The sequence below is a fragment of the Balaenoptera acutorostrata genome, chromosome 7 (assembly GCF_949987535.1).
Source record: "Balaenoptera acutorostrata chromosome 7, mBalAcu1.1, whole genome shotgun sequence".
NCBI classification, from domain to species: Eukaryota; Metazoa; Chordata; class Mammalia; order Artiodactyla; family Balaenopteridae; genus Balaenoptera; species Balaenoptera acutorostrata.
The window spans coordinates 77,327,716-77,343,025 of NC_080070.1; the positions used below are offsets into that span (position 1 = coordinate 77,327,716).

General features: G+C 34.9%; 1 protein-coding gene across 6 annotated transcripts in view; it reads right to left on the reverse strand.

Annotated features, from left to right (window-relative positions):
* The window catches only part of HYCC1 (hyccin PI4KA lipid kinase complex subunit 1), an 86,656-nt gene that overhangs the window by 13,428 nt on the left and 57,918 nt on the right, over positions 1 to 15,310 (reverse strand). For all 6 annotated transcript variants that reach the window (XM_057550393.1, XM_007183930.3, XM_057550392.1 and 3 more), the window contains 3 exons: positions 11,041 to 11,157; positions 7,969 to 8,056; positions 7,112 to 7,271 (listed from right to left, as the gene is read on the reverse strand). In XM_057550393.1, the coding sequence (XP_057406376.1) occupies positions 7,112 to 7,271; positions 7,969 to 8,056; positions 11,041 to 11,157 (365 nt within the window). The remainder of the gene's footprint in view (positions 1 to 7,111; positions 7,272 to 7,968; positions 8,057 to 11,040; positions 11,158 to 15,310) is intronic.

The window sequence follows — 15,310 nt, forward strand, 5'->3', positions numbered from 1 at the left end:
TTCACATGTGTCAATTGTATTTTAGCTCTCTGGTCAATATGTCCTTTTTCTTTGTGTCACCCAATATTTTCTAATATATTATTTTGTCTTCCATGAGTAACAGATCAATATAAAAAATGTCAGTTAAAATTCATGCAATGCTAAGTTTGGTCAGAAGGAAATGCTTATTTTTGGTTCCAATGTTTTATCATCTATATAGGGAAAAGAAAATTTGTTCCTCAAACAGCATTTTAGAATCTAAAAATAATGGAGCTTCTCAAAATGATTTTTTCTAAATTTCTTTAAAAAGCATAAACAACTTTTAAAATAAAAACATAAGCATTATAAATTTCTAATTGCACACGTAGAATTCCAATAGCCAATTCTTTAAAGTTTGCTACTTTTGCGTTTAAAATTACCATTTCTTCATTTTTCAAAACGCTTTTATAACTATCAGCAATTTTGTTTTTCCTCAAATGCTTTACTTATAAAGTCATAAAATCTGATTCACAAAATAAATGTTCCGTGTCAAGATTTACAGCATTTACCTTCTGCAGTATCTAGAAAGCCTAGCTTAAACGTTTTGAAATATTTACAAATAATCATTTTTTTAATATTTAACTAAAATATACCTCTTATAATTATTCCGATTTGTTCAACAGTTACAAAGTTATTAATGTCCTATTTTATCAATATGTTATTATATGATAGAAATTTATTAACATTTTCTAAATCAACATCTGTTTTTTTAAATAATCAGTTTTAAATAAACTATTTTCCAACATGAATTGCATCTTTTTATTGTTCCATTTCTTATCTCATCTAATAAGCTAGTCCTAAATCACTGGGCAAACTGAAACAAATCACATTTTTTGTCATTTTTTAAAAACATAATCACAGGTATCTTTGAATTTTATTACAATCATTTAAATTTCTTTAACTACCTTGGCATCCTTTAAATAGGAACTTAATGCTGAAAATGCAATAAACAGCTGTAACAACATGAAACTTCACTTTCTTTAGATTCACTCCATGTAAACTATATTTTGTTTCATTTTTCACTTAAATATTCCATATAATTAATTAAATACTCTAAAATTCTCAGGGTACTGATTTGGCATTACTAAGTTAGAAGACTTAAAATTATATATAGTACTTATTTTCCATTCTTTTTCACTACTTAAAACTCTGTACTCTTGGATCTCCTAAGTCAAAATAATGAAATGCAATATTATAAAAATAAACCATTTAACATACGCCAGGACCAAAAGCAGGGCAAAATTCAAAGAATCTAGATTACAAGTATTGCTTCTATTGTTACACCTACCTGTTGCAAACAGTTGTAACCGTACATAAATGAGAATACAAGTTCAATCTATTCTATTTACATGTCAATTTGGGATTGAGACAACAAGTATTAAAACAACATTCTAAAAAATCCTGACTGTAATGGTGTTATACATGTCAGATAATAGAGTACTATACCTCAGGGCTTTAGAAATTACAAAAAAATCATTAAACTGATCGTTACTATTATATCACATATGTATACTTTTTTGTTTGATATTACACTCAAACTAAACATGTTTGTCTCAAATTGAGGAAAGCCAATGAAAGGGTTAATCAATCACAGGACGATGTGAATAGCAAGCTGGCTAATAAAAGCTTATCAAGAATACAATTATTGAGCAGTTAATAAAACAAAGTAAATAGTTTTAAATTAATAAAAGTCAGCCTTTACATAGTGCTTTAAAGCATACCGAAATGCTTTTCACTGACTTGTCTCATTATCTCACAAATACACAAGTGGAAAAATGGTGGGCAGTAATAAAGAATTAGGATTTCACTAGATAAGACTTTTATCAGATAACTAGTTGGCAAAAATTATAAGCACTCATTATTTGCAACCATAACTTAATTAGGGGACTTTTATGGAATGGGTATTTCAACAACCATTTTAAAAGAAAGGAGGAAAGTTGTTACATTGTTCCAACTATAGATAATTTTTTAAAAAGTGGAAGAAGAGTGAGTCATAATGGTGGTGGTGGTGAGGAAACAGACAAAGAAAAAAAATAGCAATTAAATTTGCTCTGGGAGAGGAGAAGGAATGGAAAAGTACAAGGAAATAAATAAGTATAGATTGTATAACAGAATCTTGTAGAGAATCATTCAGGGATTTAAGAAAAAGGGCTCTTATAGCTGAAATGGTAGATAATGAAAATGGCTTTAGAAGCAACATTTAAGAATAAATATAGAACAGAAGCATAATTATAAAGAAATACCTTCTGTTTTCCTTTTAGCTCTGTTTATTTTTTAAACGTAATAAATATTTAAGAAAAAAACTGCATTTTTATTATTAATTTTAAAAATTGATTATTTCACTGTTTTATTTTTCTTATTGGAATTTTCATTTTGATTCTTGTGACTGTCATAATCTACTCACATTCTTCTCTTAACTTACTTAATGCTTTTTAAAATCTTTATTCAATTATTATCTTTCTCTAATTGCATTTTACTTTCAAATTATGCCTTCTAAATGGCCCTCAATCTGTAGGTGGCTCAAAAATCTAGGTTTAAAAAATACACACTAAGTGAAATACAATATGCTTAAAATAATTAACAAATATATATAAACAAATCTATATAAATATATATAAAGCTATTAATTCTGAAACTATGACCCTTGAAAGTCAAAAGCAGCAACTCTACATTGTAATTTTACTTTCCAAACATATGTATTGACATGGAATTATGAATTCATTAAAACTTTCTCAAAAATTTACACACAAAGTTTAAAAAGTCTGAAAACACAACATTAAGTTAAGCCACGCCACTATAATATTAAAATAATTAATTGAAAAGTGGGGGAAATCAGGCAAACACACTAGTTCTCAAACATGTCTCTCCAAAATAATACTTCAGCTGAAACCAACCTTTCTTTAAGAATCACCCTATTTAGTCACTGTCTGATCAAAATTAAAATTACAGGGCCTTGCGACATCTCCCTGGCTTGGGATGTTGATAGTCAGGGCAGATAAAGCATGTTGATAGAGGGCAGTGGTCAGAGGGTGTATGGGAACTCTGTACTTTCCACTCAATTTTGTTGTGAGCCTAAAACTGCTCTTAAAAATAACGTTTATTAATAATAATAATTTTAAAATTGAACCGTCCAAAATATAATTCTAGAAATTTGGGTTGTTATTTCACAATAATAAGATGATGGCAAGGGATATATGTTCTGAAATGTGTGGAAACGCTAAAGCTAAAGTAATTTTTTACCTTCCAAAAGAACGTTTTCCATTAAAATATAAACTATAGATAAATTGTTAACTTTAAGAATGGCAGATCTGTGAAGCTTCAGAGAATCCTAAAATATTGATACATTCTAAAAGAGCTCAGAAGAAAATTTTTGAATGCAAATGATTAAAATTGTTCCAAATTAATTTTTGAAGGACTAAAACATGAATTGGTTTTGGCTGTAAAGACAAAGAGATTTTTTCAGTTACAAATAAGAAAAAGAATACATGTGATTAACTGCTCCAATTTAATGTATTTATTTGCGTGTGCAATTTTTGGTGACTCAGATGTGCAAACACACTAATGGCTCAATTATCTATATTCCTTAATGAAAAAGGGAGATGGAAAGAAAAAAAGAAAGTTCTGCTTGGCTGCTTCTGTGGGACAACCTCATTTACTCCTGCCCCTCTTCTCCCCAGCTAGGATGGAAAACGGAGAAAAAAGGAGAGAGGCAATAAATAAAGACATAAATACGGAAGCAACCTAAATGTCCATTGAGAAATGAATGAACAAGGAAAATGTGGTATATATACAATGGAATATTATTTATCCATAAAAGAAGGAACTCCTGTCACTTGTAACAACATGGATGGACCTTGAGGGCATTATGCTAAGAAATAAGTCAGACAGAGAAAGACAAATACCATATGAGATTCCTTATATGTGGAATCTAAAAAACTCCTAAATACAGAGATCAGAGGTGGGAAGTGGGAGTGGGTGAAATGGGTGAAAGTGATTAACAGGTACAAACTTCCAGTTATAAAAACATAAGTCTTGCGAATGTAATGTACAGCATGGTGACTGTAGTTAATAATAATACTGTATGGTGTATTTGAAAGTTGCTTAGAGAGAAGATCTTACAAGTTTTCATCATGAGGGGAAAAAAAGGTAACTATGTGTGGAAATGCATGTTAACTAGACTTATTGTGATCACATTTCACAATATATCCATATATTGAATCATTATGTTGTACATCTGAAACTAATGTTATATGTCAATTATATATCAATTTTTTAAAAAGACACAAATAAAAGAAAAAAGAGAAGAGAAAGGGAAGAGATTCAAGAAAAGAAAAAAAAAAGGGCCAACTGCTTTCTTCTTTCCCAGCACTAGCAATAACAAGGAAAAAGACAAGGAGTAAAAAAAAAGAGTATTCCTTAAAGTTCATGTTTCTTGTCCCTTCTCCTTCCCCAACCCTCATCATCACTGCCTTAAAGTTGCATGTTCCATATTCCTACCGTATGATACAGTTCAGGGTCTGGGAAGAAATCCCTCCTCCTGGGAGGGCTGGTGTGGGAAGGGAATGGTAGGGATAGAGGTGGAACACAAAACACATTTAGCATTCCATCAAACAAAGAAACTCTAAATGTGTTTTCACACACTCATAAACTAAGCTTACATTCTACAGTGCGGTGCTTCAGAAACATTATAAGATGATAAGGCTTTTGTGGATCACCCTGGAATCCACATGCCCTTTAACATTGTTTCTGCAAAAATTAATGTAAAAATAAAATTGTTATAATTTATATATATATAATTCATATGTGAATGTAATATAATAAACATAATTTATATAAACAAATTTAATTTAAAAATCCATTTACAACTTGAGATCTTTATATTTAAGAACTATAGTAAAGATACCTATCTTCCCCACAAGAAGCCAGTGTCAGCTAGAGCCCAGAACAATGATAAGGTGTTCAAACAGGAATCAGGACCATGGAGATGGAAAACAGAAAAGCTTTCAATTCAGCAAAACAGGGTAACAATGAAAAATACTGCTCTAGGAAGGAAAGCCAAGACTACTCTAAAAAGGGAGAATGCAACCTACCCGTAGAGATAAATAAGGACCTTGGACTAGGACTATTTTAGAGTCCACTGGATAAAGAGAATTCACACTGCAGAAGAGTGGTAAACAAGACTAAGCTACATTCTACATGCGCCTGACTTGCTTTTCATAGTTCACTCTTTAAATCCTCATCCTTGACTTTTTTGTTATCATAAACAGGAGTTGCCCAAGTGTTAGAGTTGTTAAGATTGAATAAGTGTAGGGAGACAGGTGACAAGTAAGGTTAAGGCTGTAGCCTTACGACACTGTGCCAACCCTTCAAGTGGTAGCCAATATAAAATCTGGAAGATATGTAAGAATCTAGTATATATAATATATTCAAGCAGTCTTTTCTCATTTTGGTAATTTACTGCTATACAATATTTCTGGAAAATGATTTCTATTTTATTGCACGGTACACATCTTATTCCATTAAATGCACTTATGGACACATACACAAATCTCTTTCACACATACATACGTGCAAATACAATTAAACTTCAATATATTTCACATTTTTAACTGCAGGACCTATATTTTTCCCCTAGTTCCCAATATGTCCACCTAAATAGAAAGAAGGGAATGTGAAAAAGGAATTAAAATTCATTCTTACGTTTCCTGTAGTGGTAATTTTGGAGCAATTATGGCCACAATGGACTCATACGATCTGGTTCATTGCCTCTGTGTATATTTTCAGTTGCTAATGTTTAAACAGAAAATGGATCTCTAGGGTAACATGGTGATATCTAATTAAATGACTTTCTACCTGTAATCTAGTCCCAAACTGTAGCATAATTTTCACTGAAGAAACTGATGTACGTTTAGACTCTGACTATATGTTTTAAACAGTAGCATAATTTGCCTCAATAATGGCAAATATTTACCACCTCTTTTGTGCCTTCCTAAAGGACTTTTGAGAATTGGTCACATTACTTTAAAAAAGGAAAAGATTGAAAATGATCATTGGTTAAGCTGGAAAATTTCATCATCATTTTTTTTTGGACATACTGTCTCCTAGATTCCCTGAGTAGAAACAATGGCAACTGTTCTCATCATCAACTTTCTATTTCGTAGTGAATAATATTACTCTTCTCACTTTTGCATTTTCTCTATAGATATCATAGAGACAACTGGAACTATCAAATATACCAAAAGGAGCTACCATTTTCATTGCAGTTTGTAGGGAGGAGAAAACAGACAATCGATTTTGTTTTACTCCAATATATATGTTTGCTTGGAGCAAAGAAATGGCTTTTTGCTTCCCATTCTATGGCTAACTTCTAGGAAGGTGATAGTAATCTCCTTACACTGATTCTTGCCCACTACAACAACTTCTAGGTAGGAGGCGAGTTATAAAAAGAATAAGAAATTAAATAAAAAATAATAAGTTATAAGAGAATGGAGAGAGATGGAAAGCATTAAGAAGGTTATGGTAAATAAAATTCACTTCCAGTAGAATTTTTAAATAATAAAATGAAGCAGTCAAGAAGGGATACTAAAACAAACAATCTTACAAGAAAATTAACTTCTAGAAAATAGAAATGCCTAGAGTTGTATCAATACCATGGGATTCTTTACCAAGACGTCCAGAAGAAAATGTTAAAGTCCCTATTGGTTGTTCCATTTCAATATGCAAGTTTACCTGCTAGAGAGTTGAAAAATCAGAAACATTAAGGAATATTTGCAAATAGTTGTGAATAGAAACCCAAAATGTATTAATAATTGAAAAATGCATTTCCTACTCTCCTACTGTGTTGAAATAAAATTTAAAAGCCAATACAATGTTTAAATAAATTTTCATCCATGTATGTAACACAAGGGGCTCTGTATTCTTATTGCCTGCCATTCATGGATAACAAATGAAATGTTAAAGGTGATCCAACAGCTCTTTATTCCATGCCACTATGATATTATTTACTAACTTTAGAAGTTATAGCACCTTAAGTACAGAGAAGAAGGGGACAGCAATAACAATCCTCTAATTTGAGGAGCGTTTTATTTCTTACCGTGTCTTTTCCACCTATGACCTCTAATTGACATGCTGGTTACTGCATTTCTCGATATTCTGGAAGAAGTTGGTGTGATTTCAACTTGAATACACCTTGCACCCTCCTTACTAGATTTCATGGCACCATGAGGCAACGAAGCCTGTATCGCATTGGCAACCTAAGAAGGAAAAATACAGTTCAAGATTGGCATTAAGCAGATGTATTACTATACCCTCAGATAAAACAAGATGCTAAATTATTTTTTCAATTCTGTTTATTGAAGTAGAGCTGATTGACAATGTTGTGCCAACCTCTGCCGTGCAGCAAACTCGCTCAGTTATCCACAGACAGACACATTCTTTATTTATAGTCTCTTCCATTATGGTTTATCCCAGGATATTGAGTATAGTTCCCTGTGCAAGACATTCCTTGTTGTTTATCCCAAGATGCTAAATTTTAACAGATTTTTAAAAAGAATAATTTCTTCAAGATCTTTCATAAGATCCTCTAAAATGAGGAGTAAGAATGCAGAAGGAAACATGGTTAAAAATATATGTGATGAAATTTAAAATTCTAAAATACTAAATTATATTTCCAAATGCCTAATGCTAATTAATAAACGCAGCTTGAGCATGTTAATGAGAATATTCTTAGAAGTGAAAATGACTATTCAAATCAGGCTAAGACGTTAGCCTAATGAAATTTTCAAATTATATATGCTTTTTTCGAGTAACAATTTTTCCACTATAACAGGAACATGAATCACTGAGTATTAATAATGCATTAATGCACTACAAATGGCTACTTCTCAATTTATAGTTCTAAATTGAGAAATTTTAAATTACAAAATTTACATAAATAAGTGAGACACCTACCAGCAATGGCTCTGGATATAATTCTAGCTGGGCTCTGTATATAATATCATCCAATGCTTTCTGAGCTAGATCCCATTCTCCATTATAACTATAAAATTAAATGAAGTACAATTATTTTAAATTAATTCTATATAACTGAACAAGATATAATGAGAAATTGTTTATCTTTAATAAGGAAAATAATAGATCATATTAGCACATTGCTTAGCATTCCACCCTCATTAAATATATATTTCTAAATCTTTGAATTCCTTTCAACTGTATCTGAAAGCCTATTAATAGCAAAGAAAATTGTACAGATGTACATTTCTTCTCTAAAGAACATTTCTATTTATAGAACAGAAGCCAAAAAGCTAGGCAATCTCAAAGCACTTTACGCTTTCAAAACAAGTCAGAGCATAATAAATTATATACCTTAGAATAATGTTCAGAACACTTTATGGTCAAACTACTCTGTAATTCCCATGGTTTTTAATGAAAATCTACAACTACTGTGGCTTGCAGCATCCTAAGTAGTTACTTCTTTGCATTCACATAGTCATTTAGAAGTGTACGTGATATATGCTGCAAATATCACAGAGATAGTGGGAAAAAAGTACATGTGTATATTAATTTTCAAAGATATGGCCAAACTCTTCCTAAAAATTGGCTAAATGATGGAATGGACAGAGAAATAATGGCTTGCTCATCTGACAACAAAATAAAGAAGTGTGAATTACATCAAGCGTGCAAGTGAGGCCTAAAAAATGGAAGCAGCATTGCTCTCACCCTAAAAATATCCAAGATCAAGCCAGGTAATCTACAAAATCATAACTTCTCATGAATCCAACAAGGAGCTAAGGTCACAGGGCAACCAAGTAGCCTGAAACCCAATGGCAGCCAGGTGCCCCTGAAGAGAGTGAGACCACAGTGCAGGTGGGTAAAAAGAATTCAGCTAAACTTTTCAACAAATTTCTAAAAGCCAGGTGTGGGCCAGTACAAGAGTACAAAAACTCCGGAAGCAGATACAAGGGGACGTCACACCCACTCATAAGCTCTTCTCCACAAACCACCTTTAGGCACTCATAAGAAAAACTAAGCGCAAGGCGGGGGACCAGAGAAAGCTGCTCTTGGTAGCGCAGGCCTGAAGGAGGAGAGTGGCCACCAGAGCAGGAAAGGCACCAAGATCCAGCCAGACACTTTCAGTGGAACAAAAGTTTAAAGCCTTTGGGGAAAGAGCAGCAAACCCTTTCACCCCAAGGGCAGAGGTGAAGACCAACTCACTCTCGCTGTGAGGGAGAGAAAAAGAAAAAAAGCCTCTACATGTAGGGGAGGATCAGGAAATCATCCTATGCTGAGAAGAGGGAAGGCCAGAGGTCTCCTACCACTGGAGGAGGGGCAGGACCACAGAGGAACTCCCACCCAGATAAGCAGGGACACAGGGCCTGCTCAGAACTGAGGCCAGACCAGGACAACAGAAAACAACACTTCTCCTCCCTCCCACCCCCAGCCAGGCTAGTACACATCTAGACACATGCAGCAGCACTCTACTGCTGGAGGAGAGGCAAGAACACGGAGAGAGACCCTCTCTGAGGTATAGACACACCGGGAAAGCTAAAAGCTGAGGATGGAGCAAGAGTATTGAGGAAAAACCCTCCAGCAATAAGTACCAGGTAACATAAAAGGAATTTGAAGTAGGTGGTACAGTATAGGTAATCACAGCAACAACGAATCCAGTCCCAGCTCACTCCTGCCTACACTAACTCTACTGGCATCCTAGAAAAGAGGCATATCCATTTCCAGGCATAAATAATATTTATCTCAATCTTTACTGTCCTACCCATGAACAAAATAATGATCAATCAAATATTACAAAGCACACAAAAAGCAAGAAGAAAACAACCCACTATCAAGAGACAAAAAACAACCGAACCAAATTCAGAGATGACTCAGATGTTGTACTTCTCCAGGAAATTAAAATAACTGAGATTAATATATTAAATGCTCTAGTGGAAAAGAGGGACAACATGTATGAACAGATGGGTAGTTTAGCAGAGAGATAGGAACTATAAGAAAAGCCAAATAAAAAGGCTAAAAATAAACACAGTAACAGAGGTGAAGAACCCCCTCAGTGGGCTCATTAGTAGACTCAGCATAGTCAAGGAAAGAATCAATGAACATGGAGATAGATCAACAGAACTTAATCAGAAACACAAAGCAAAAAGGAGAGAAAATAAAATAGATCAGAGCATCTAAGAGCTGTGGGACAATACTAATGGTCTAACAAAGGGGTCAAGAAACTTTTTCTTAAAGAGCCAGATAATAAATATTTTGGGCTCGTGGGCCATACAGTCTCCACTGCAACTAGTCAACTCTGTCACTGTAGCACAAAAGCAGCCACAGACAATACATAAACAAACAGATAACACTGCTTTTCAATAAAACTTTTTAAAAACCAGGGAGCATGCCAGATTTGGCCCAAAGATCATAAATTCTGCCTTCAGTTAAGAAGCTTATAATCTACTGGGGAAAATTAAGGTATCAAGTGAATATAATATAAAGTATAGTAAGATACATGTAGTAAGAGAAGTACAAAGTAGTAAAAGATAGGGTGCAAAGAAAAATACTAATATCTCAAGTATCAAGTAAGACTGAGCATCAATATTAGAAATGAATAGCAAATTCATAATAAACTTTGATGAAAGAGGCTCTAAGACGTTTCTCAAGAATTAAAATTTCTGGAAATGGAAAAGAGATATTCATTAAGGGAAAAATGCTACTTGGAAATTACAGCAAAAAAAAAAAAAAATGAAGTAATGAAGAAACAAACTGTAAGTGTATTTAGGTGTCACTAATTTTCATTCTGTCCCTGAATTAAAGAAAGATGATGAAGTGTTTTAGTTGGTTAAAAATTCTTTGGAATATTAAAAGATATGTTTTAAATAATAAAACTGTTATCAAGATATTGATTCATATTTTTTTCACAAAAATATGCTGATTGTTTATTGAGATTATAATATAGTAACAATAAAATAACAGACTATAATTTTCCAAAGAGATCAAAGGTTAACTTTGTATATGAAATAAACTTACAAGGCAAAATAAATTCCTGTTAACATTTGCACCATGAATCCTGAAGAAACCGGTACCCTGCTACTTATACCTTTGTATTTTCTTACATGTTGTCGAGGATATCCACAAACACAGATTCTAGAAAGACCAAAATAAATATATTTGTAAAACTAGCAAAAATTAAGGTAATTTATTTTTTAACATTTATAAGCCAACAATGTACAAGGTATGCTCTCATAACAAACCAAACAGCAATGAAACAAAGAATCTTTCAAAACAGAACACTTGTCTGTAACATTTTACTGAGTAAGTTAGACTGGGAAAAAATGTAGAAAGCTGGGGGTATGTTAATATATAGTAAGTGAACCAGATTCTCAGAGTTGGTTCACTAATTTTGATCAGTCATTATTATTGACCAAATTATTAATGATTTTTGGTTATCATAAAACCATAAAACATGAAACTCAGCACTATTCATCATGAATAGATCAGTGGTATGATCCTCCATTCCCGATAAAGTTCTTGACACAAACTGCAGGCTCCAAAAAAGTATTCTAAAATTAGACTCAAACTTCATACAGTATATCTTAATAAATTTCAGATAGACTGAAAATTTTAATGTTAAAATATCATAAGAGGGGACTTCCCTGGTGGCGCAGCGGTTAAGAATCTGGCTGCCAGTGCAGGGGACATGGGTTCGATCCCTGGTCCAGGAAGATCCCACGTGCCAAGGAGCAACTAAGCCCATGCGCCACAACTACTGAGCCTGCGCTCTAGAGCACGTGAGCCACAACTACTGAGCCCACGTGCCACAACTACTGAAGCCCGCACGCGTGGAGCCCGTGCTCTGCAATGAGAAGCCCACACACCGCAACAAAGAGTAGCCCCCCGCTAGCCGCAACTAGAGAAAGCCCACATGCAGCAATGAAGACCCAATGCAGCCAAAAAAAAAAAAGTATCATACTATCATCAGGGAGTGAAAAGGAAAGACTAAGAGGAATGTATAATTATCCCCACATTTATTGGGGGGTTTGGATAGCTGGCTGGCTGGTAGTGCCACTAAATCAATTAGGACAAGTAACACATACTGTTTTGGAAGGTGCTAAGTTTCAGATATGTTTATTTTTAGGTATACAATATAGGTGTCAGTTTTGTCTGTCATGTCCTCTCTCCCACCCCAATGTCTTCCATTAATAGTACCTCTATCCCTCGTACCTTTAGGAACTAGTCTCCCCCTATAAAATTAAGTATAACCATGTGATTATGGTGAGGCTGACAATAAAACTGCCTGTGACAAGAGATCGCTATTCTAAGATCTATTTTTCCCTTCTTCCTTTTAATAACATATATAAAGGCACACTCCCCTCCACACTCCCCAACCAATTTTAACTAGAACTATGGCCACCTGCTACAGACCATATTTCCTAGGCTTCCTTGCATCTAAGTGTGACCATGTGACTAGTTCTGGACAGTGGTCTGTTAACTGAAGTCGTACGACTTCTAGGCTGTACCCTTAAAAGGCAGCTGCTTGCCTTCCACTCTCTCTTTCTCCCTGCTTTCAAGACAGAAGGCAGATGTAATAGTAGTGATCCATCACCATACAGACAAGAGTAACACCATAGGGAATGGTAGAATCCCAAGAAAGAAGGAGCCTGAATACTTTAGAAACAGAGCCAATCTGCCCTCAGACCATCTATCAGCTTGGACTTTTATGTGAAAGAAAAATAAATAGCCACTTTATTTAAGTTACCGTTATTTCTGTTAAAACAGCCAAACCAATATTTAACCTGATATAGTACTCTTCCAATAATACTACTACGCAACTTGGCCCTATAGGGGTTTGTATAAGCTTCGGACGGCACAATCGAAACTTTTGCTGGATTGTTTTTATAGTGAACCTGGGAGAGATGTTCTTTTTCCTGCGTTCACTAAAAGTAGACAATGTAAGCTTTTAGCTGCCTGTGGTCACTGCTCTTACCACATAGAAGAAGCCTATCTTCAGTAAAAAAAAAAAAGTACAATGCCAACAGATGAAAATGAGGTAAGAGAGAGAGAGGAGAGAATAGCCTGATAACAGTTGAGCCTCTGCATCTAGTTGACCCTGAGGCCAGTTCCATCCCTGCTCTTCCCAAGTACTAACAGCCAAAAACTTTCCCTTTGATATTAGGTAGTTTTACGTAGGTATCAGTCAGTTGCAACAGAAAGAGTTCTAACTCTTACAAGGTATCTATGGGACATCTTGATGAAGATGTTTACTGAATTAGATACACAGGTTTAGAAATCAGGAAAGAAGTATAGGGTTTAAGAAAGAGAATATGGTCAGAAAAATAAGTTATTGCTGTTATTACACAATTTTTAAAAAACAACATTGCCATAGCTCTAGGATGGTCAATCAACTTTTAAATTTACTTTAGGTGAGAGCTAGAGAGATAGTTCTCTCAATTCACAAAAGAAACAGGATTCCAGGTTCTCTTGTTTTCTCTACTAGCTACCTATAAGGAAATAAGGAGTTATCTGTTAGAGGCTGTATTTACTTCTTTATTCAGAAGTGCAAAGGGTTAGTGTCTTAGTCCGTCTGGGCTGTTATAACAAAATACAACAGACTGAGTAGTTTATAAACAACAGAAATTTATTTCTCATAGTTCTAGACGCTGGAATCACAAGATCAGGGTATCAGCATGGTCGGGCGAGGGCCCTCTTCAAGGTTGGAGAGTTCTTGTTATATCTTCACATGGCAGAAGGGGAGAGGGAGATCTGTGGTGTCTCTTGGCTAAGAACACTAATCCCATTCTCAAAGGCCCCACCTCCTAATACCATCACATTGGGCATTAAGATTTCAACATAAGAATCTGGGGATGGGGGGAACACGAACATTCAGATCATAGCAGTTAGGGGGGTTTTGTTTGTTTGTTTTTTAGCAGTTAGTTTTTAATAACTACTAAAACTTTACCCAAACTGCAGCAAGTGACTTCAGGAATTTTGCATTTATCAATGAAAGATTTTTAAAAAATAAAAACTTAATTATTTCCTTTAATCATAATTGTACTTAATGGATCACAAATCTGAAGTGGAAGAGATCATCTATCATTCATTCATTGAACAAATAGTTATTAAGTTTTTACTGTATGCCAGGCATTTCTCTTGAACTCTAAGGAGACAGAACTGAAAAAAACACCAAAGTTCCTGACCTCATGATATTCCAGCAGTTGACAGGCTATACCAAGTGAACAAACAAGGTAATAACAGTGTTATAAGTGCTAAAAGGAAATAAACTGGGGTGAGAAGGTGCTACTATAGAAAAGATGATAATGGAAGATCCCTCCAAGGAGGTAACGTTGAGCTGAGACCCAAGATAATCTAGTGCTAGCCAGCTGCAGCATAACTCATAATGGCAACTCTTTACCCTCTTTTCTCCAGTCCTTTTTGTTTTTTTTAATTAATTAATTTTTGGCTGCTTTGGTTCTTCGTTGCTGTGCGCGGCTTTCTCTAGTTGCGGTGAGCGGGGGCTACTCTTCGTTGCGGTGCATGGGCTTCTCATTGCGGTGGCTTCTCTTGTTGTGGAGCACGGGCTCTAGGCGCACAGGCTTCAGTAGTTGCGGCACATGGGCTCAGCAGTTATGGCTCGCGGGCTCTAGAGCACAGGCTCAGTAGTTGTGGCACACAGGCTTAGTTGCTCCGTGGCATGTGGGATCTTCCCGGTCCAGGGATCGAACCTGTGTCCCCTGCATTGGCAGGCAGATTCTTAACCACTGCGCCACCAGGGAAGCCCTCTCCAGTCCTTGCTTTTAATAATTAAGAATTCTGATTTACTCATCAGTACTCTGAATGCTCTCTTCAAAGATATTCTTTTCGCATAGATCCTTCACTGAATTTACATAAAATGCAGAACAAAGCAAAAACAATCAACAAAGCTACATGTCACATGAATGCCTGACTCTTCTGTTCATCAGAGGGTATCCTGAAGTTGCCTGACTTCCCTTTACAAATCCAAAACATAAGGACTCGACCTTACGAAAGAGCAGCTGAGTGGCCTAACCTCCTCTGCTGTATTAAACTTACTCTGCGGTCACGTATAGATATCTCTCAAATTCACAAACCATGATAAAATAAAATTCCTTTTAGAAGGCATATTTGTCAGTCCATTTCTGGAAGAAGTTCTAAGCATCAATTTGTAAGTGAGGGAAACTACTGCCATGATTCTCATTCTCTGTTGAGAGATACTCTTTCTTAAACTGAGAGAAAACCTGTGAGATTGTTCTCAATATACTGAATTACAAACCACAAAATGATT